This window comes from Charadrius vociferus, unplaced genomic scaffold (assembly GCF_000708025.1).
Source record: "Charadrius vociferus isolate BGI_N301 unplaced genomic scaffold, ASM70802v2 scaffold118, whole genome shotgun sequence".
Classification (NCBI taxonomy): Eukaryota; Metazoa; Chordata; class Aves; order Charadriiformes; family Charadriidae; genus Charadrius; species Charadrius vociferus.
The window spans coordinates 1,675,507-1,697,890 of record NW_009649846.1 but is presented as its reverse complement, the minus strand read 5'-3'; the positions used below and the strand labels follow the sequence as shown (position 1 = coordinate 1,697,890).

The 22,384-nt window shown below is 41.5% G+C and overlaps 1 protein-coding gene across 3 annotated transcripts in view; it reads left to right on the top strand.

Moving 5' to 3' along the window:
* Positions 1 to 22,384, top strand: part of GRIA4 (glutamate receptor, ionotropic, AMPA 4) — a 240,600-nt gene that overhangs the window by 149,865 nt on the left and 68,351 nt on the right. For all 3 annotated transcript variants that reach the window (XM_009890916.1, XM_009890917.1, XM_009890918.1), the window contains exons 5-8: positions 9,786 to 9,839; positions 11,809 to 11,967; positions 13,815 to 13,982; positions 15,598 to 15,702. In XM_009890916.1, the coding sequence (XP_009889218.1) occupies positions 9,786 to 9,839; positions 11,809 to 11,967; positions 13,815 to 13,982; positions 15,598 to 15,702 (486 nt within the window). The remainder of the gene's footprint in view (positions 1 to 9,785; positions 9,840 to 11,808; positions 11,968 to 13,814; positions 13,983 to 15,597; positions 15,703 to 22,384) is intronic.

The window sequence follows — 22,384 nt, the reverse complement described above, 5'->3', positions numbered from 1 at the left end:
CACCATCCCTTTGGGTATTTATACATACCACTAAGATTTGCCTGAGCCTTTTCATCGCCAGGCTGAACAGTCCCAGCTCTCTCAGCTTCTCCTCATATGGCAGATGCTTCAAGCCCTCAGTCACCTTTGTGGCCCTTCTCTGGACCCGCTCCAGTATGCCCATGTCTCTCTTGTACTGGGAAGCCCAGCACTGGACACAGCACTCCAGATGTGTCTGACCACAGCTGAGCAGAGGGGAAGGATCGCCCCCTCGGCCTGCTGGCAATGCAGGCCAAGAGGCTGTTGGCTTTCTTTGCCATGAGGGTGATTGATTGGCTCATGGTAAACTTGTCTACCAGAACCCCCAGGAGCTTTCCTGCAAAGTCTGTTCCTCGCCAGTGTGTCCCCAGCCTGTCCTGCTGTGTTTATTGAGTCAGGCTGAGAGTCTGGCCAAAAAACAAAGCACAGATCTACACAGATGAGCTCCTTTGTTTCTCACTACTCTGTTTGCACACCTATAGGCAGCCGAGACAGAATTACCTTATGAGTGGGTGAACTGTGTGTCGTCTTGTATCGAATCTTGCAAACCCATCATGTGCTTGCATCAGAAACAGCTAGAAGGAATACCGGGGTGATCAGATCAACCTCTGTGCTACCTTAAGTGACCACATCTAAAAAAATCCTTCACTAATCCAGGCAACATGCTTCTCCAGAATTTTGGTTCCTCATTCTCTGCTGCTAAATACTCTGCTACTTCTTCCTAATTTCTGATAGTCCTCTTGGGCAGAATTTTACTAGGAATTGAGTTTAACTGTTTCTCCATAATGACCTTCACGCAAAGCTCATCAAAGCAAACTGAAAAACACAACCTAACTGTAATTGTATTTGCCTAGGACCTTTATGTTTACTTCTTTCTGAAAGAGCATATTGCTACTCCTAATTTCTGTTTTCTCAGGCTTTTTCATATGCAGTAACATTTACAGTGTTTGTTTCTATATTTGTACACACACACATACATACATAAACACACGCACATGGACATATACAAGATTTTATTCAGAAAAAAAAAAAGTCCTTTCTGCAAGAATGGCAATGGATTTCCTTTCTTCTTCCATCTGTAGCAACTCCAGCCTCTCCCACCCATCTCCATCTAATAGAGGTAAAACCCCAGCGCTCTGCGTGTTAGAAGTCTTCCAAGGTGTCCGCTGTTAGCAGCATTTTCTTCTGAATTTTGCACAGTGAATCAGTTTCGCTGTCAGAGATCATCAGTCTGCCTCCTGGTCTAACAGACAGGCTGATTCCAGGCTTTTTTTTCCGGCTCCCTGCCCTCCCCTGCCTGTAAGAATTAAACGGGATGTTTCCCAGTAGGCAGGCGCTTTTCTCTGCTCTGCCAGTGCTCTGTATCAGCAAGATCAAACCTCCCTGCTCATCCAGGGCTGTGTTTGCCTTTAAACACAGAGGTGAAAACTGCTATGCAGCATCTGGCACATATTTAATGCTTCAATGTACACAGCTGAATTGATACATAATAATAAAAAGAATGTACATCATAGTTTGTAATATTAAAAACTGAATGTGGATGTAAAGTGGTCACATAGCAAAGTATTAGTATCATTAATCTTATCTTGTAAAAATTACAAGCCAATAAACTCTAATTAATAAAAGCTAACAATACTTATTAACAAGCATGATAGGGACGTAGCTGCGCATTGTCTTGACGCTGTTCTTAGCTGTCTGACTAACACAGTTTTTCAATGTGTTGTTTGACATCGCTGATCCTCATCTTCCCTGGCCTTGAAGAGCTTTGAGATGTGTAGCTGAAAAGTACCATGTTTGTGTTAGCACTGGAGACCAAATCTCTCCGATGGGTAAGATGGAGCAGGCTGTCACAGCAAGGCTGAGTATTGTTATTACTATTACCATCAAAATGGAAGTAAATAAATGTGTGGATGGAAAAAAGTACAGAAGCTGACAAATTCCACTCCTTCTTGGTCTGCTTTTATATTTTGCCATAGGAGTGCTAAACCTGGAAAAGTAATGTTTGACTGGTATTTCTCTAAACTGATCAAGTTGTAAATTTTGCTGGTTTTAAAATTGTGGGTTTTCTCATCTTAATTTCTGGTGTGTCTGCTAACTGAAGCTATCAACTGGCATTTTTGCAAATAGTGTTTAGATCACTGGCATAATTCATTTAAGATAATAATAATAAATTAAAACACAATACTTTATCAAATCACAACATAATACTTACAGAAAAGCAGAAATTAACCAGACACGTGAACTAAACAGAGTATTAGCTCAATCATTCCTCCACAATTTCTTCTGCATTCCTGTTTTTCATGAACGCAGCAGCACATTGGCACAAAAGATCACTAGCACAACACAAACAAGTATTTATCAAGAGATTGCATTGCTTTTACATGTAGTTTAGTTGCGTAATGAGGATTTCTTTATCCCTTGAGTCAGAAATGGCATGGACTTGCCTCGTCTCTCACCATCTTCAGTGTTCCTGTATATCTTTCTGATCTGCATGAACAAAAGGCAGGTTTAGTTGTGCTCACACAGAACCACAGGAGCAAATCATTAGCCAAAGAATTTGGTATGTGCACAGCACACGGTAATTTAGTAGCAGTGTTGTTGGATTTACACTACTTCAGGGACATAGTAGCAGCTCTCTGTGTATCTTTTCAAAGTCCTGAGGGGGGTGGGAGATTCATAAAGTGCCTTTTCCTCATCATTCCTTTCTCTCCATGCTTGCTTTTTTTTTTTTTTTTTTTTTTTCTTCCCTAGAGGTCTATGGAGTTGCTTCTAAGCAACACTGTAATGTCAATGCAAACTGATAGCTCTTCTCCTTGAGGGAGGCAGCTGCTGGCACTGCCACCAGCGTCTTCCTCACCCTGCAGAGCCAGGAGGGGCTCTCTGCATAGGTTCATCTTCTGTGAAGCAGATGGGATTTTGCACACAATAATAGTCCCCCACTGCACAGTAATAAAAACACATTTTGTCACTGCACCACTCGACTCATGAGGTTTGGACCCAAGAAATAGGTTATTTCAGTTACTGAAAGAACAAATAGGCAGTAGAAGACAAAGGATGAATACAAATGGTTCTGAGGATTTGTAAAGTGACCTTCTTCTTACACCTTTGTCTTTCCTTGCCTCCTTTTTCCCTTCAAGTCTGCATATTCCATTTAGCTCTGAGCAAGCCTTTTATAGGAGTAGGCTTTGAGTTCAAACAACTTTAGCAGCAGAAGGTGGCAACCAGCCACGCTCAGAGCGCTGGTTGATGGCCTTTGAGCCACCTCTCCAGGTATTCTTCCCCAGCAGCTGCCCACACCATCCCAGGCTGTGCCCTGCCAGCTGGTCATGGGTGCGAGGGCTGTGTGGGAAGCATCCTTCCTCTCTGCTCGGCCACGCGAGGGGCAGGTGTGTGCACCACTCTGCCGGCTCAGCGTCTGCCTTCACAACAGAGGAAGAAACACTGATTTGTAAGAAGCCACTTCTGCTTTGTTTGTTGCCTTCTTCAACATCCTCTCTGGCTGTTAACTAGTCCACACTTTCCCTAACAACAGTGCCCTTTTGCGAGCACTAGCTGTTAAAATTAAGCTTTTTCCTCAATTGCTTTTTTTATGGCTTTGTAAAAGATTTATCCTTGCTTCAGATATTGTATAAAATCCCATTTCAGTTGTGGTTTGTATCATCACCAGTTCTGCCACAATATTTCAGGTCAGGTCTCAATCTTGTCTTTAACAAGTCTCCACACTTTCTACATTGTGTTAGACAGACTTCATTTTATTGCAGGTGTTCTTTTTCTTACGGCAGTGGATTGTGACACAATAGCAAAGAGGAAAACCTTTGTTAAAGTCCCATTGGTAATGCACAGCTATCACCCTTTGAAGACATTAAACTGAAAATAAGTCCTTTTCACTCCAGTTGTACTGACCTCCATCTTCTGGAAATTATAATGAGGAACATTTCATGCTACAGAAGTTAAGCATTCTTTTAAAATGAGTTATATGCAATATCCATTTCATAGTAGTAGAGAAGAGAGGATGACTTGGGGCCTGATTCTCTGTTCAGATGATGGTGTAGGTCTGGAAATGTTCTTATCAAAGTCAGTGAACTTGCTACTCCTTGGGAAAAAAAAAAAAAAAAAGAAAAGAATCAAAGCAGATTCTGGTAGCTCTTCTTTTTGATAGTGGAATAGTTTCTGAATTTCCTAGACCAGGCTATTGTTCAGCTAAATGGAAAGAACAGTATTGTATGATAAAGTCAGAAAGTTCGAAGTTGTGTCTAAAGCCTAAGTTGGATTCAAATCTCACTGGTCCTGCTTTTACCACACTTAAGAGTCAGTAGTATAATTCTAGTTACTTTTGATTATCACTGGAGTCACTGAAATCAAAATAAGCTGTTTTCTTAATTGCAGTATGGTAGATCAGCAACTGAAAATTCTCACAATGCACTGCTCTTTTTATTTTCTTATACATAAATGCATTTAGTAATGTGAATAGAGCCTAAGGCTGATTTTTTTTCAGAGTTCACCTTTCTGCAGACACTCACATACAAAATGATATTTGGAAAGAAAAAAAAAAGTTGCATTAGATTCTGAAACAACCTTTGTAGCCTAATGGCCTTAATATTTCACTTTCTTTGATGCTATCCTGTTGCACTTACTGAAATGAAATATTCACTAATAGTGTTACTACGAGATAATACACGGAATGACTCCTGTTGTCTTTCCTGTTAATGGTAATTTGGGAAGCAGATTGTATTTTCTTATTTATTCTTCTTCATAACAGTGTTGATTATTTAATAATTTCTTTAGTTTTACAAATAAGAGTATAAAAGACCTCCAATTCTAGGTGCTAGCCTCCTTGGTAATTGAATTAAAACATACAAATCAACATACAAAAGCCAGTGCAGCATCCTGCTTTTCCCTACTCTCATCCTTCCTGAAGGGAGTCACAAATCAGTTCATCTTTCCCAACACTTTCTTCCCAAAAGCTCCCTGAGCAAGGCAAGGTCGCCTTAAAGTCTCACTGCAACTAAAACCAGGTGCAATATCTGTGTGTGGTGTTTAAGGAGTACAGAGCAAAAATAAATGTTTAGAAAGTGTAAGTGAAGTAGTAGTACTTGAGGTGGAGTAACAGATCTGATCCCGCTCGCTCAGGTTCCTGGCCTGAGGACAGTTTTGAATCAAAGCAGGCTGAAGCAATGAAAAGGACAGTTACACATACAGAGGGTGCTCCTTGACCTACCATGACCATGACCTACCATATCACAGAATCACAGAATCACAGAATGGTCAGGGTTGGAAGGGACCTCTGGAGATCATCTAGTCCAACCTCCCCGCCAGAGCAGGGTCACCTACAACAGATTGCACAGGACAGCGTCCAGGCGGGTTTTGAATGTCTCCAGAGTGGGAGACTCCACCCCCTCTCTGGGCAGCCTGTGCCAGTGCTCCACTACCCTCAAGGTAAAGAAGTTCCTCCTCATGTTAAGATGGAACTTCCTATGTTCAAGCTTGTGCTCATTACCCCTAGTCCTCTCACAGGGCACCACTGAAAAAAGATTGCTCCCATCCCCCTGTCATTCTCCATTTAAGTATTTGTAAGTATTAATAAGATCCCCCCTCAATCTTCTTTTCTCTAGACTAAAGAGACCCAAGTCCCTAAGCCTTTCCTCATATGAGAGATGTTCTAATCCCCTAATCATCTTTGTAGCCCGTTGCTGGACCCTCTCCAGCAGATAAGCAGTTTCATGGTGTATCACTGCTTATATGACTGGCAAAGCCCATCTTTGATGCCTAGCCCTGCCTCGAGTTTTTCAACTGGCCAGGGTGAGAGCTGAGAGAGACCTGCTCCCTGTGCAGGGCGACCATGGGTGCCTGTGGCAGCATCACCCTCTCTTCAGGGCGTTCCTTTTGAAACGAAGACAGTTTTCACTGCTCAGCCTTGTGCTATACATGCATCTGCCACCTACCCCACGGATGCTTAGGGCCTGTCTAGGAGAGCAGGGCCCACAGGCACACAGAGTATCTTAGCTGGTGTCAGCAACGTGCTCTTTTGAAGTGAATCTCCTGATTCCTGCACTTCACATCAGGGGCAGACTCAAAATACATGAATTGATTTTCTTTTGGATGGTCCCAAACAAGAAGATATGCCGAGAAGCACCCCTGAAGTGTCGTGTGAGTTCAGTCTAGTGACCAGGTTAGAGATAATCTAGAATAAAACCCTGAAACATGCATGCTATGAATGCCAGCTCCTTCACACCAATGCTTTTGCTATACAGATCCTATGCACCAACTATGCTACTTGCTAATGTAGGTGTTAGGCAATGCAACTCTGCCCTCTCTCTGGCCTGTGACTAAGCTTGGCCCTTTGGCCTGAATTTAGGGATGCATGAAGAAGTACCAGAGTTTTTAAGCTGCCCCCCAATTTAAAGAAATTCTATAGCAAAGGGTTTCTGGAATGCTGTTTCATCTCAGTCAAAATCTCAGTCCTGTTTTTCCCTTGCAGAGTAGATTTGCGGAATCTTTTAGGCCCCCCTCTCCGCTCTGCCATAGAGGAAAAATATTCTTCCCTCGCTTACCAGCACTCATCTGTTTAGTTTGTGGTTCTGGGTAATATCTACTGTTATGTGTATGGAATAGTTGAAATCTCATCCCTGTTAAAGTTCTAGTTGCTGCTAACAAGTTAAAGAACGGAGAAGAAAAGTGTGAAAGTTTGCATTCCAGACCGAGTAGCTGTCAGTTCATTGCCTCAATTTATCTCAGTACAGAAGTACAGTATAGAGCAAGGTGGTTCTTCAGGTAGTGAGAACTCATATCCTATTTTATAGTTCATAATCTGCAGCTTTGAGTATTCGAGAGAGAAAGGTGACTGTATGTATATTTTGGATATTCAAAAGTATGAGATGCTCATAGGAAGCTGTTTCACTAAACAGGCACTTTTTTTGCTAAATCATAAGCAATTCCTTGTTTGCAAACTGTGTACGATCAATAACCATAAACATTTTCAAATTCAAAATCAGAATTGTATCCAGTCTTGGTTGGAAATGCAAGCCATATAGCATCATTTCTCTTCTCTGTCTGCATGATCAACATTCTTAGGGTGAAATTCATCTCAGTTAACAATAGGGATATAAAATGTAGGTGTCTACATCAGAGCTAATCATCATCAACTCTTTTCTAGTCAGTGCAGAAAAATATGCACTTTCAGGGCACAAGCTGGCTAATTAATTTTAGGCATGTGCTTTAGGATAAAATGAATCATTTCCACAAAGTGTCTGCTCTTTCCACTGACTATAAAGGAAGTTGAGACAACTAGATGATACATAAACATGTACCTTTATCACTCACCCTAAGAGGCAATTTTGAGGGAACACACTGAAGAACTCAATTTTTTTTCAGAAATATTCCGTATTGTTCACATTAAATCCAGGAATTTTGCAGTCATTTCTAGTTGCATTTGCTAGAAACAAGCACAGAAGTAAATCTGGTTAATTGTTTGCAGTATTTACTCATTTTGACTGTGACAACTATGGACATGTGTCTGACATACCTCAATGGTTGCAGGTTGATCATGTGATTGGTTTTTTGGACTGATATGTTGCAATGATCGTCACAATTGGAGTTATGAAACCAAACCAGGGAACAGATCACTAAGGGTGTTAAATGCCAAAGCTACGTCAACTTCCAAGAGCTCAAAGGAAGTTGCTGTGATTTGCCCACGCTGAGGATCTGGTGTATAATTACCATGTCACATACACCTTAAATCATGTCAGTCCACTTACATTCAAACTGTGATGCTGTTGTTATTTAAAAATGTGAGGTTTTGGTCTATATCAGTTTCCCTATAATGATGATGCAAACACATTTTCATTACCATGTATTGCTGAAGGAGTACAGATGTAAAAGCGTTACTGATGTCAGGGATCACATCCCTACTGAAGCCATTGAGCTCTTTCCTTCTGCCAGCAGGGATTTGAATCCTTTGTACTCAGTGCAAAAAAACGGCTTGACAGTACCCTCTTCACGTGTTGAGTTGGTGACAGGGAAAAATGTGGTTTCTCCCTCTTGGTCTCTGCCACCCCCTAATAAAACAGTAGCAATGGTATTTAATCACGGATCTTAATGGAGACTGATTGGGTGCAAAATAAGCGATTCATTTATGTGAAGGGCAACAATCTGGTCACAGCTTGGGGGGTGAAGTGTCTTTTGTTTGATTCTTTTTTAGCTTATGTTTTGCTTTTAAATATGATCATTTTAGCTACAGACTAAAAATACTCAATAGGGGTTGGTAAGCAAGAAGAACAAAAGGATAAAAGACAAATTGCTTGCTCACTTTATTACTTTAAAATAATGAAATTAAAACAGTTCTGACAAGCTACTTATGCCACATCTGACTTTCCCTTCCACTCTTCTGTAGAAGCAAATTGACTTACTGGAACAGAGCTGGGAATCAAGCATTTCCAAGGCTTAATCCAGATTTAGAACCTGGATCCTTGGGTGCCTTTGACCAAATTATTTAGTCCTTCAGCAACTTGTCTCTAGTCTCCAAAATGGGGTGTGTGTGTGCGTGTGTGCTGCTGTGCTGGGAAAAGGGGCTGCAAGGCTTCATGAATTTTTTTTTTCTATCTGTTGAACACGAGATGTGATCCATGAAGGCAAGAATTTGCCAATTCTTCAGGACAGGGCCTAGAGCTAAGATTTTAAAGCCAGAAAGGAGACAGATCTATAAGTTTCCCATTACTTATTGAGTAACCTGCACCACATGCAAAACTTTTGCCTGTATCTTATTTATTCATTTGGAAGGCAGCTAAAATGCTTTGCGGAGATGAGTAAATGAGGAGAAAAAAACCCGCATATTTGGGCTGCAAGCAGACTTTTTCTAAATGAGTGGTAAACTATCAACAATAAGAGTTAAAAGGACTTTGTACCAGTAATAAATGCAAGCTGTATGTTACAGGTATTACTGTTAATTTCTTTAGGAAAAAGAGCTTTAATATGTAATGAAACTATTAACACTGTTCTCTGCTGAGAAAATATTCTCTCTTCAATATTGATTTTCAGCACATTAAATACGAGGCATTCCACAATAGAAAGGGCAATAATATTGATACAAAGTGCAGGCTGACATAGTTTTTGTCTAAACCATGTTGTTGATCTTGCCAGATCAGGACTTTAGCAGATGCACATCATGGTTGTTCCCTTTTTGCATCACTTGATGTTGTATTTTGGTTAAACGCTCAAGGGCAGCCTCGCTGTCCGTTCTCACCCTGACGTTGCTCATTCCCATTCCCAAAGTCTTAACTTTAGAGCTGGATAACACTTGTAGTACTTGACCGCCTCAAGGGCAAACAGCTTTAGTACTTGACCACCTCAAGGGCAAACAGCTTTGATCCCCAAAGACGAAAACCCAGTGTGATTCATAAATTCTGCACCTATTTAAAATGAAAAGATACATCAGCAGGTAGGCTTTCTAGCTACTGTGTGACCTCCTCCTTCTGAATTTGTATCCCATAGATAATTGTTCTATTTGGTAAAATAGTATACTACAGTAATACAGTTTTCAATCATACAGAAGACACTTAGATTACCAGTTCATTACTTTACTCACTTTCATTTTAACTTTTTCCATGACTAAGCACCTGGAAAGTTATAGCTATCTTATTGGAGAAAGACTCTCAACATTATATTACTGATGTTATATATTTCAGAATTTATATCTCTCTGGCTATGAAAACGCCTTTCTAGAGAAAACAATGTGACATTGTTTTTTCTTTCTTCTTATTTCTCTCCCACAGATTGTGAGCGTGGGAAAGCATGTTAAAGGATACCATTATATTGTTGCCAACCTGGTAAGATACTTTTCTAGAATTATACCGCTGCTCGGTAAGTGAAACACTCAGTTTTGCTTCGAATTTATAGCACTTCACACAACATTTACCATTTGTCACTAATATGTGGTTGCGCATAATACATTCTTTATGGTGCGTAAAAGAACTCAGTTTTGTTGTTACAGCCATCTAGACCAGAAGGGCACAATGTTACCCTCTTAAATTTTATCAAAATAAATGTAGCACAAAGGACTGCTAAGTGTATCTTGTGGCTGAATTAGAATTTACAGAACTACACTATGATTTTTGATTCATTGTTTTGATATTACTAACATAACAATTCTCGAGGTAACTTTTCTACATTCTCCAGAGAACATTCATTTTGCTGTAAGATCGGTTATTTCCAGTTCAATATTTTCACTCCAAGTCTAAACTGCACATTCACACAGATAATGTTCAGAAGAGGTCAAAGAAAGAGTAAATGTAATATTTCATTATTAAAATAACCCATTCTTTAAGCCGAAATACCTGCCTGGCCAAGCACAGTGAATGTAGGACAGAGTCTAATGTATGCTTTAAATTGTTTTGGTTTTACTCTCCCTCAAGCCATTTTAGTTGACGTGAAATATTTTATTGTGTGTTGCTGTACTTGTACCTTAACTTAAGATCACTTCAGATTATTTTTAAGACCTCAGGCATTTCAAATGAGACATGTATATTCTCTTAGGTCTTACAAATTAGATTTTCAGCAGTACAAATTTATAGTTCCCCAAGTAACTTTTCCCATGCAAAATAGTTGCTGTAAACAAGGAAACAGATGTCGCGGTGAACTGCTAGTGGGATATACAGTGGAGACAGGCACATCTACTCATCTGCTTCAGCAGGGGCACACATTGCTATCTACTGGCTGTTCAAAAATGTGGGTAATATGACGTCCTGATGTGTCATCTTTTATATTTACTTTAGGACATGAATCAAATCTCCGTCCTTAACAGGTGTTTTTTTTCCCCTCGGGTATTGGGTCAGTGCCCCAAACATTTTTTTTGTCTGAAATCTTTCTTTTTTAAGTTAAGTGTGATGATACATGTCTGTTTGCACTGATAGATGACAATCAGAGGAATTTAAGAAAATAAAAGCAAGATACCTCTGAGCTAGCATTAAACATAGCAGCTAAGAAAGGAGCAGAAAGATTCATGCTCACTTCTTAGCTTGCTTCAGCAGTATGCATTATGCTGTTTCTTAAAGTTCAGTTATGTCTCTAAAGGCAAATTTTATTAAAGAATTTGTCTTTATACATGATGAACAGATTAGCTTGGGAAACTAATAAGTCAGGAAGTATATATACCTTATTTTTTCTTTCAATGTTGGAGGTCAATCTAGGCTTTCAATATATAGCAGATCTGAGAGCCATCATCATCCTATTTCACAGGAGTGTGATTCTAATGTTATGTTTTCCTTGCACGAATAGTGAGATCTTCATGCCCTGTTTCTGCCTTCTAGTGTCTATTAGATTGTTATCTCGTTATCTCAGACACCTTCAGCCTAAACAATGAATCCTGGAATAAATGTATTTACAGAATAGTGTAGTTCATTTTGCAGACATGCAAAGAAACAGGGATATATTGGTTAAAGCACTAGTACAGTGCCAGCTTTGATGGAAGTTGGATTAAGGCTTTAATACTCTGCAGGCACTTTTCAGTTGATTCGCCAAAGGCATTTCTTCAAAAACAGTCTGCCATTCCCAGCAATGTGTTGCTTAGCTGTCAAGACCACCCTAGCAATAATGTGGGAAATTTATTTCTTGGTTTTGTTTCATAATTTATTACGCAAATGGAAATTATCAACAAATGTACATTATTCCCTGGTTTTAAGTTTTGGCTTCTAACAGAAACATGCTGCTGTACATTCTTTATGCTGCCTTGCTGACCTAGAACAGATTGGACTGCCAGTGGTCTATGAGTACAAACAAAATCTTAAATTGATTTTCTAGGGATTCAAAGATATTTCTCTGGAGAGATTTATGCATGGAGGAGCCAATGTGACTGGATTTCAGCTAGTAGATTTCAGTACCCCGATGGTAACTAAGTTGATGCAGCGCTGGAAGAAGCTGGACCAGAGAGAATACCCAGGATCCGAGACCCCACCAAAGGTACTGGCTGATCTGAAGCACTACCAAAGACATCCCTCAAGTGTTGTAATTTCTGATTATCATTGTTGAATACATGAATGAAGACCTTAATATTTAGGCAGAGGGGAAGGCAGTTGAGCTTACTATTACTGGCAACTAATTATGCCTATCCTTATGATTGTATGATAGAAACATGAACTGCGACACATTTCATTGATGTACTTTAATGTCCTTTGTCACTTATTCTCCAACTTCACCCCTTTACTGACAGGAATTAAAGGTCAAATGCTTAACTGACAACTTAATTTCAACCAATTTTACGTGAATTAGTCTAATTATCTAGATTCACTTAGAGTGCAGAGCTTTCCTGGCAGCTGAATTCTTCTGTACATGAGATGTAATCACAATTGTAAATTTACTACCCTTAAATTTTCATTTACAGTTTCCCCTGGAAATTCTGTCCACCTCAAAGGCTGGTGTAGTAATCACTTTCAGGCATGATCTTAGAGTGAAATTACCTCCCAGTGTTCCTCTATCCTACTCCCTCACAGATGGATAACAAAATATTTCTCTCGCCTATTATTTTCTTGGCAGGCAAATCACAGCACAGCTATAAAGAAACTTCATCAAAATAGTGCTGTTATTATATGAACTAATGCATATCAGACCTAGTTGAGACTGTGCTGCTTTGGGCTGGGCACTGTGCAAAGATAAGCAATCAGTGCTCCCTTGGCTGGGAGAGGGGTAGGTTGGCGAAGTCTAGAGAAAGTATCAACATGGATAATACAAACTATAGCTACGTAATTTTGTGAATATTCAAGAAATGCATGTTCTGGAGGAAAAACAAAACAAAAAAAACCAAACAAGGATGCTGTGGGCTATGGATTGCAGGCTTCCTCAGGTACTGGTGATGGGAACAATTTAGCCTATAGGAGTCCTTGCCACATGAATGAGATTGTGCTGCCTCCTTCTGAGAAGTCAGCATGATTAATCTCCGTTGCACATAATTCAATTATGGATAACCAAAATTTGAGATTAAAAGATAAACCATGTCCTTAAGAGCTTATAATATGCAAGACAAAGGAAAAGAAGGAAATTAGACTTGAATAAGTGAATTTAAATTTTGGATGTTACAGGGCAGTTACTTGTGTTACTTAGAAGTTACTTAGAAGTAACTTACAGACAGTTACTTCTGGTGCAGTATGTTCATCAGAGGACCATACTGAGAAAATGCCCCTTCGTTTATGTGGCTCCAGGCTAACATCTGTTGAAGACTTGCGCTACACATTTCATTTGACATGTTCTCAAAGCAAATTACTGTAGTTAGCATAGAAACACAGACTGTTCAGTGCCCTATGTCATTCAGAGAGCCATCATAGGTCTTCCAATAGGAAGAACATACTTGATCATTCTTAACAATTCCAATAGCTTGGATGTCTGCTCATTAGCTGTACATTTTTTTCAGTTATTTTTTCTCAGTGAGTTATGGTTTCTTTCTTTTAAGTTGGGTGAGTACGGTTATTCCCTAACATATAAGACAACTGAAATAAATAAATAAATACATAAACAAATAAAAGTAAGACTTGAATACCTTCAGTTTAATTTGTTTCTTTTAGCAATTCTTCAGAGGCAGATTTCTCAACCCTTAAGAAACACAGTTGGAAATGGAAGCTGGAGCTGCTGAAATGTGCTCTTCTTGGTCCTGCATTTGTTCCTTAGGCAAAATTGCTTTTGATTTTGAGGAGAATTTTTTTCTAAATGAAGGTGTAGAAACCGCTGCATAGTGAATCAAGCTAGAAATATCTGAGACAGCTGATTTTTGTAAAGACATGCCAACTCTAAAGCGATGTGTTTGTCCATCTATTTAGTATACATCTGCATTAACATATGATGGAGTGCTCGTGATGGCTGAAACTTTCCGTAATCTTAGAAGACAGAAAATTGATATTTCAAGGAGAGGAAATGCTGGTGATTGTCTTGCTAACCCTGCAGCCCCATGGGGTCAAGGAATTGATATGGAGAGGACATTAAAACAGGTAAGGGTAGCTTTATTCTCATCTTTGTGAATATTAGATACTGGTGGTATACTCTATTATTTGGAAGATATTACACACAAGTGCAGTAATTGGAGAGGGCAAATTTCTTTTTCAGTTGCCATTTGGAAACAGCTGGGGCTGTTCTGGTTGTTCTGGTTTATAACTTGGGATGAAAGCAGAGGGGAACTACTACGATCTGAAACTACTGTTAGTTCTATTAAGATAGTTGGGACTTCCTCCACTGAACTGGTGAGCTCATCTGTTACTTTTGGCTGCACAGATATTGTCATTTAAGGAAAAAGGTATAACTACATAATATAATCTTTCAAATATGTTTCTGTCGTCTTGAGTAAAAATAGATTTCTTCCAGGGAAATCACATAGGTAGTATTTTTTTCTTTAAAAAGAAATAACCCTGAGCTATTGTTCTCTGATGTCAGGATTTTGAATTCCTGATGAATATGGATGCCTAGAAAGTTCCAGATCTCTGTCAAGATGATTTAGCCTTTCCTTTGAATGGGACAGTAAGAAAATAAAAATCCTGCAGTAGAATTTAAATCATTGCAAATGAGCAGGCTCCACTCAGGAGAAACTGCTGAGGAGAAGTGACTGCTGACAGAGCTGGCAGCTCTGTGCCTGGAAGCCACAGTTTCAGTCCTGGAGAAAAATCAGCAGAGATAGAAATGGACAGAGGGAAGGAGTAAGTGGTTTAAATCCACATCCGGACTCTTAGGGAGAGAAATAAAGCATTTTGTATGCTTCACATGCTCCGTGCAGATGCACAGATCTGTAACAATTGTGAGAAGCGTGCAGTCAGCCTTCTGTGTAAGGGAGGCCAGCATCAGCCTGTGAATCTGGCCAAAGAGGTCTGCATGGCCAGATCCTTACACAATCAAAGCAGCAGCAATATGGCCATGGCTTCTTTGAGATGAGGACCACAGTCTGGGTGTCCTTCGGTGAGGCAGTAAAGCCCTAAAAGAAATAAAAAAAGAATTCTGGTTTCAGCTGAGTCACAGGTGGTGGAAAACTGCACAGACAATCATGGCTTTAGATCTGTCCTTCTCCACTCTGAGGCTTAGAAAACACTCTGTTCAAGCCCTATGCATGTCACCCATCTTCTGTGATAGTAAATTGCTTTGCAGGGGGCAAGGTTGTTGTCAAGTTTACCTTGATGAGCAATACATACTCAATTTATACATTTAATCCACCAGAGTGTGAACTAAAAAGATATATGAACTCGGACCGAACATCCTTTAGGTTTATTTCATGCGATCCAAAATATTCTGCAGCAGTGATGAGAATGGTAAAAAATGTACTTTTCTTCAGGACCTGCAGCAGGAAAGTGTTGAACTGCACAGCATGAGAGAAGGTCCATTGTGTGTCTTTGTTAGCATTTAGATACTAGCATATCTAAGACTATTTTGAGCATAGTTTCACAGGAAAAAAGAATACAAAGGAAAAGTAGCCAACTTCTTTGCTTATAATGCCTGCCTATTCTAGAGTAGTGTTGTTATGGTAATCTAAGGACATAGCCAGCATAACTTGCACTGCTCTGTGGCATTTGGAATAAAGAATATAAGGCTGGATCTGCATGATACTTTTTCTTCAATTTGTAGGTTCGAATACAAGGACTGACGGGAAATGTTCAATTTGACCACTATGGTCGCAGAGTCAACTACACCATGGATGTCTTTGAGCTGAAGAACACAGGCCCTCGGAAGGTATGTTCTGACAAAGTTTGCTATCATGATATCATATAAATGAGTTATGTATGGTGAAATGATTATGCAAAGTTATATTAAACTGGACCACTGTGTGGTTTAAAAAAATACAATATATTGAATACATGGATAATATTTCTGGTGGAAGCAGATCTAAACTGTGTTTCCTACTACATATTATTATTCAGTGGAACGAATTGGGGAACACAAAAACAAGTGTGCATCTTGGAGAGGTGGGATGTCAGTCAGTCAAGCATACTAATGAAAACCAGCTGCATGGCATGTTACTAGGCTGCTGGGTGATGAAAAATGGTCAGAAGTCTGAAGAGTAGATATTTGTTGTATCTTATCCCAAAATTTATGTCTTGCAAATTACTGGTATTTTTAGGTGGTGTCATTTGTACATTCTGTGTAAACATGAATCATAGGCTGTAACTAATATAGGGCTTCTAAGGGGGAAAGAAGAGGAGAGAGGAGAAAGAGAGAAGGCCCTGAATATTTATATTTTCTGAAATTAATTGTAGTATCTAATCCTGTGTGCTTGATTTGTTGCTTGTAAGCAACTTAAGCAAATGCACATTAATATATGTCTGAGCAGATCCTCCATGTCTCAATGCATAGAGCTTATCACTCAGCCCAATCTCTTTGAAAAATTAAGCCTGGGTAATTCGTTAACCCTTTCTCTTCTGTGCTGAAATTTGTCCATTTTTCATAGTATAAAACAAATAAAGATCAGAAAATGCACTCAGGCTCAAGGATTTTATTTCCTTTGGAGGCACTGTGTGCTGTTTTGTTTGCAAGGTCATCAGAATAAGAAAAAGTGAGAAGCTGATGGTGAATAGGAGAAACATGACTGCTTGAGTAGGGCCAAGGCAATCAGAATTTAATTAAATAGTCCTCTGCTGTCGGGCCAGAGGTGAGAAGCCCAGTAAATAGTACCTGAGGTGAACTGTGTGTCCCCAAAGACAGTTACATGCCGCAGTGATGAGGAGGCACAGTGTTAAACTGCAGACCCAGAGCAGAATTACACATTAGGATGAACAAACTGCCGGTATATCGTAGTGCCGAGCTGTAGACCAAAGCAAAGCATGCACCTGTGTATGAGGTACATTGGTGCAGTTGCTTTCTGAAAGTATGGCAGATGGCTGAAGAATAAATTGGGAAAGGTGAGTCTGTCTTCCTTCTCTCTTGGGAAGCCCAGTGTCTCCTGCCAGGCAATGTGTCTGACCTTGCCGCCATTCCTTCTCCCTTCCTGGCGGCGCACTGCACTGTCCGCAGCCAGGAGGACGTGCGGGTGGCTGGGGCGCATTGAAGGCAAGTGGTAAAAGATGACCTTTCCGTCCCCAATTCCCAGTTGTACAGGAGGGAAGGCAAGGTGGAAAAGATGTGGCTAATTAGGTCACAACTTCAGCAACTCATTAGGGAATTTACTTGGCAGCAAACTGTCAAAAGTGGCCTATCGTTCCTCTTTCAATATTTGTCACCTGTTTTGGGAGAGGCACCGCTGCAGGAATGTCCCCACCTTCTCTTCTTGCCTGCCATTTGAGGGGGAGGGTGGCTGCAAAAAGAGGAGCTATGTCTATGCTGTGCTAGAGTCCCAAGGTGCTTTTCTTACCTTTTCAGGCATGCCTCTCTGCCACTCTTAAGGCATTACCTGTCTTTGATATAACAAGCCGTAACAGCTTTGACAGATCTGGCTACTCACAAGAATTTATTTCTCATGTATTACATAGTATTTTATTTGTGATCATTGGACCAATTATGTGCTCCAGCCTGACAAATCCTATATAATACGTGAGAAATGGCTATACTTGATTGAACTAAGAGGCCTTCACTTTTAATGTCTTCTTCTCATGTCCTACATAACATGACTTATGAGTCACCCAGCAATATCTTTTCAGGACTGGCCTTTCCAGTCAGAGTAATGCATGCCTCTAATCTTTAGAAAACTGATTTTTGTTGCCCACAACTTTAAGGATATGAACAGAGTATTACAAAATATTACAGCTAGTCAGAGGCAGACTTCAATATAGTTTAATAAAATGGGAAACAATAACCAATGATCATATTAGTTTAATTTATGCAGCATTTCTTACTTGGTTCTTGTTTTCAGAACAATAACAATACCTGCCAGTGAGGGGAAGGGGTGTGAGGAGAAAGATCGTGGAGATGTGGTGTGATAGCTCCTGTGACTGGAGAGTTGCAGCAAAGGGATACAGGCTCTTTAGGAAGGGCAGGCAAGGAAGATGAGAGGGGGAGTTGCCCTTTGTGTGTGAGAGCAGCTGGAGTACGTGGAGCTCTGCCTGGGGATGTATGAAGAGCAAGCTGAGAATTTATGAGTTAGGATTGAAGAGGTCAAGGTGACATTATAGTGGGTATCTTCTCTAGGTGACCTGACTGGGAAAAATAAGTGGATGAGGCCCTCTACAGACAGGTAAGAGCGGCCTCATATTCACAGGCCCTGGTTGTCATGGGGGACTTCAAGCACCCCAATATCTGCTGGTAGGACAACACAGCAAGATATAAGCAATCCAGGAGCTTCCTGTGGTCCTTTGACAAGTTTAGTCCTCTGAGGGATAGAGGAGCCAATGAGGAAAGGTGCTCTGCTAGACCTCCTAGTGACTAATAAGGAGGGGCTCGTTGGGGATGTGAAGGTCAAAGGCAGCCTTGGCTGCAGTGAACAAATGTGACACCCATCCACAAGGGCTGGAAAGAGGATCCAGGGAACTACAGGCCTGTCAGTCTGCCCTTGGTGCCTGAGAAGGTTATACATCATCCTGAGTGCCATCACGCAGCACATACAGGACAACCTGGTGATCAGGCCTAGTCAACATGAGTTCATGAAAGGCAGGTCCAGCTTGACAAACCTGATCTCCTTCTATGACAAGGTGACCCGCTAAATGGATGAGGGAAAAGCTGTGGGTGTTACCTCGTCTCTAGTAAAGTCTTCGACACGGTTTCCCACAGTGTTGTCCTGGAGAAACTGGCTGTTCATGGCTTGGATGGGTAAAAACTGGCTGGAGGCCCGGGCCCAAAGACTTGTGGTGAATGGAGTTAAATCCAGTTGGCTGGTGGCTGGTCTCAGGTAGTGTTCCCCAGGGCTCAGTATTGGGGATGCTTCTCTTTAATGTCTTTATCAATGACCTAGACAAGGGGATTGAGTGCACCCTAAGTTTGCAGATGACACTAAGCTGGGCGGGTGTGTCAACCTACTTGAGGGTAGAATGGCTCTACGGAGGGATCTGGACAGGCTGGATCGATGGGCTGAGGCCAATGGTATGAGGTTCAACAAGGCCAGGTGCCGGGTCCTGCACTTCGGTCACAACAACCCCATGCAGCACTACAGGCTTGAGGAAGAGTGGCTGGAAAGCTGCCCAGCAGAGAAGGACTTGGGAATGTTTGTGGACAGCCCACTGAATATGAGACAGCAGTGTGCCCAGGTGGCCAAGAAGGCCAACAACATCCTATCCTGTATCAGAAATAGTGTGGCCCGCAGGGGTAGACAAGTGATTGTCTCCTTGTACTCAGCACTGGTGAGGCCCCACCTCTAATACTGTGTTCAGTTTTGGGCCCCTCACCACTGGAGGGACACTGAGGTGCTGGAGCATGTCAGAGAAGGGCAATGAAGCTGGAGAAGGGTCTGGAGCAAAAGTCTTATGAGGAGCGACTGAGGGAACTGGGGTTGTTTAGTCTGGAGAAAAGGAGGCTGAGGGAAGACCTTATCGCTCTCTACAACTACCTGAAAGGAGGTTGTAGAAAGGTGGGGGGTCAACCTCTTCTTGCTAGTAAAAAGCAATAGGACAAGAGGAAACAGCCTCAAGTTGTTCCAGGATAGGTTTAGGTTGGATAGTAGGAAAAATTTCTTCACAGAAAGGGTTGTCAAGCATTGGAACAGGCTGCCCAGGGAAGTGGTGGAATTGCCATCCCTGGAGGCATTTAAAAGACAGGTAGACGTGGTGCTTAGGGACATGTTTTAGTGGTGGTTTTGGCAGTATTAGGTTAATGGTTGGACTCAACGATCTTCAAGGTCCCTTCCAACCTAGATGATTCTATGATTCTGTGAACATGAAATGGTGGAGTTCAGGAACCTAAGGGCAGGGAGAAGGGTGAAAAGCAAGCTCACACCCGGGATTTTGGCCTCCTCAAAGATCTGCTTGGAAGGTAAGGGGTAAGGCCCTGGAGGAAAAAGAGGTCTAATAGGTTAATAATCAAAGATCACCTCTTCCAAGTTCAAGAGTGTTCCATCCCAATGAATAAGAAGTCAGACAAAAAATGCAAGGAGACCTGCAATGATAAACAAAGAGCTCCTAGCCAAACTCAAACATAAAGAGGAAGCAAGAGGGTGAAAGCAAGGATGGGTAACCTGGGTAGAATACAGAAACATTGTCCAAGCATCTGGGCACAAAGTTAGGAAAGCTAAAGCTCAAATGGAATTTAATCTGACCAGGGACATCAGAGACAGTAAGAAGGGCTTCTATAGGTACACAGGTGACAAAAGGATTACTAGGGGAAATGTGGACCTTTTGCTTGATGAGACAGAGGACATGAGTACACAGGACATGGAAAAGGCTGAGGTACTGAATGCCTTCTTTGCCACATTCTTTACTAGCGAAACTGGCCTTCAGGAATCCCAGGTCCCAGAGACAAGGGAGAGAAGCCGGAGTAAGATGTACCCTTGGTGGAAGAGGATCAGGTCAGGGAGTACTTAAGCAAACTGGAAATACATAAGTCCATGGGCCCTTATGGGATTCATCCGCAAGTGCTGAGAGAGCTGGCAGATGTCATTGTGAGGACACTCTCAATAATCTTTGGGTGATCATAGTGACTGGGAGAAATGTCTGCACACTGGAGAAGAGTAAATGTCACTCCTCCCTTCAAGAAGGGCAAGAAGGAGAACCAGGGAACTATACTTCGATCCCTGGGAAGGTGATAGAAACCATTTCCAGGCACATTAAGGACAAGAAAATCATCATGAGTAGTCAGCATGGCTGACTTCACCAAGGGAAATCATGCTTGATCAACTTGATTACAATGAAATGACTGGCCTAGTAGATGAGGGGAGAGCAGTGGGTATTGTCTACCTGGGCTTCACTAAGGCCTTTGACATTGTGTCCCATAGGAGCCTCCTAGAGGTGCTGTTGGTGTATGAGCTAGATAAGCAGACAATGAGGTGGACTGCAACCTGGCTGAAGGTCCAGGCCCAGGTGGTGATCAGTGGTCTGGAGTCTAATTGGAGGCCAGTAACCAGCGGTTTACCTTAGGGATCAAAACTGGGTCCAGTCCCATTTAACATCTTCATTATGATCTAGATCTGGGGCAAACTGTGCCACCAGCAAGTTTGCTGATGACACCAAACTGGGAGGAGTGGCTGATAAGCCAGGGTGTCATGCTGCCGTCCAGAGAGACCTTGACAGGCTGGAGAAATTGGCACCCAGGAACATCATGAAGTTTGGCAAGGAGAAGTGCAAAGTCCTGCACCTGGGGAGGAACAACCCCAGGCACCAGCACATGATGGGGGCCAGCCAGCTGGAAAGGAGCTTCACAGAAAAGGCACTGGAGGTCCTTGTGGACGCCAAGTAGAATATGAGCCAGCAATGTGCCCTTGCAGCAAAGAAGGTTAATGGTGTCCAGGGCTGCATTAGACAAAGTATTGGCAGCAAGTCGAGGGAGGTGATCATTCCCCTTTACTCAGCCCTGGTGAGGCCCCACCTGGAGAACTGTGCCTGGTTCTGGGCTCCTTAGTACAAGAGAGACATGGACATACTGGAGAAAATCCCACAGAGGGCCAGAAATATGATTAAGGGACTGGAGCACCTCTTCTATGAGGAAAGGCTGAGGGAGCTGGGACTGTTCACCCTAGACAAGGGAAGGTTCAATAGGTATCTTATCAACGTGTACAAATATCTGAAGGGAGAGTGCAAAGATTGAGCCAGACTCTTTTCAGTGGTGCCCAGGACCAGAGGCTTTGGGCACAAACTGATACACAGGAGGCTCCCTTTGAACATCAGGAAACATTTTTTCACTGTGAGAGTGACCAAGCGCTGGCACAGGTTGCCCAGGGAGGTTGTGGAGTTTCTATCTGTGGTGATATTCAAAAGCCATCCGGACACGGTCCTGGGCAACTAGCTCTAGGTTGAGCAGGGGCTTTGGACCAAATCACCTCCAGAGTTTCCTTCCCACCTCAATAGTTCTGTGATTCTGTCATTCACCATTCATCATGTCACCAAGATTAAAAAAAAAAAAAAAAAAGAAAGGAAAAAATGTAAACAAAGCATATACATATACACGAACATGCACAAGACAGTCTAAGCTAAATGCCAGCTTGGGCAACTAATATGAAAATTGATTATCAAAAATTTTGAGTATTTTGTTGCCCTTTAGTGGCCTGTGGGCTTCAGCCGGAGCACTTCAGTGATTGCTATAAGGCACACGGGCCTTCAGAAATGACACTATTCATTCAAATGCCATGCTGTTGTGACAAATTTACTTTGGGGCAGATATTCTTGCAATATCGTTTCCTAAAAGACAAATTCAGCCTCTGTTTAAGTGGATGCAACTGCTATAAAGTCCAATTGCAATCCAAATAGAACTGGATGTACTTTAATAGCTAAATTCAATCCTATCCTTTGAGGAGTTTTTTTCCTTGGGGATTTGAGGTATTTATAGGAAAACATTATTTAGT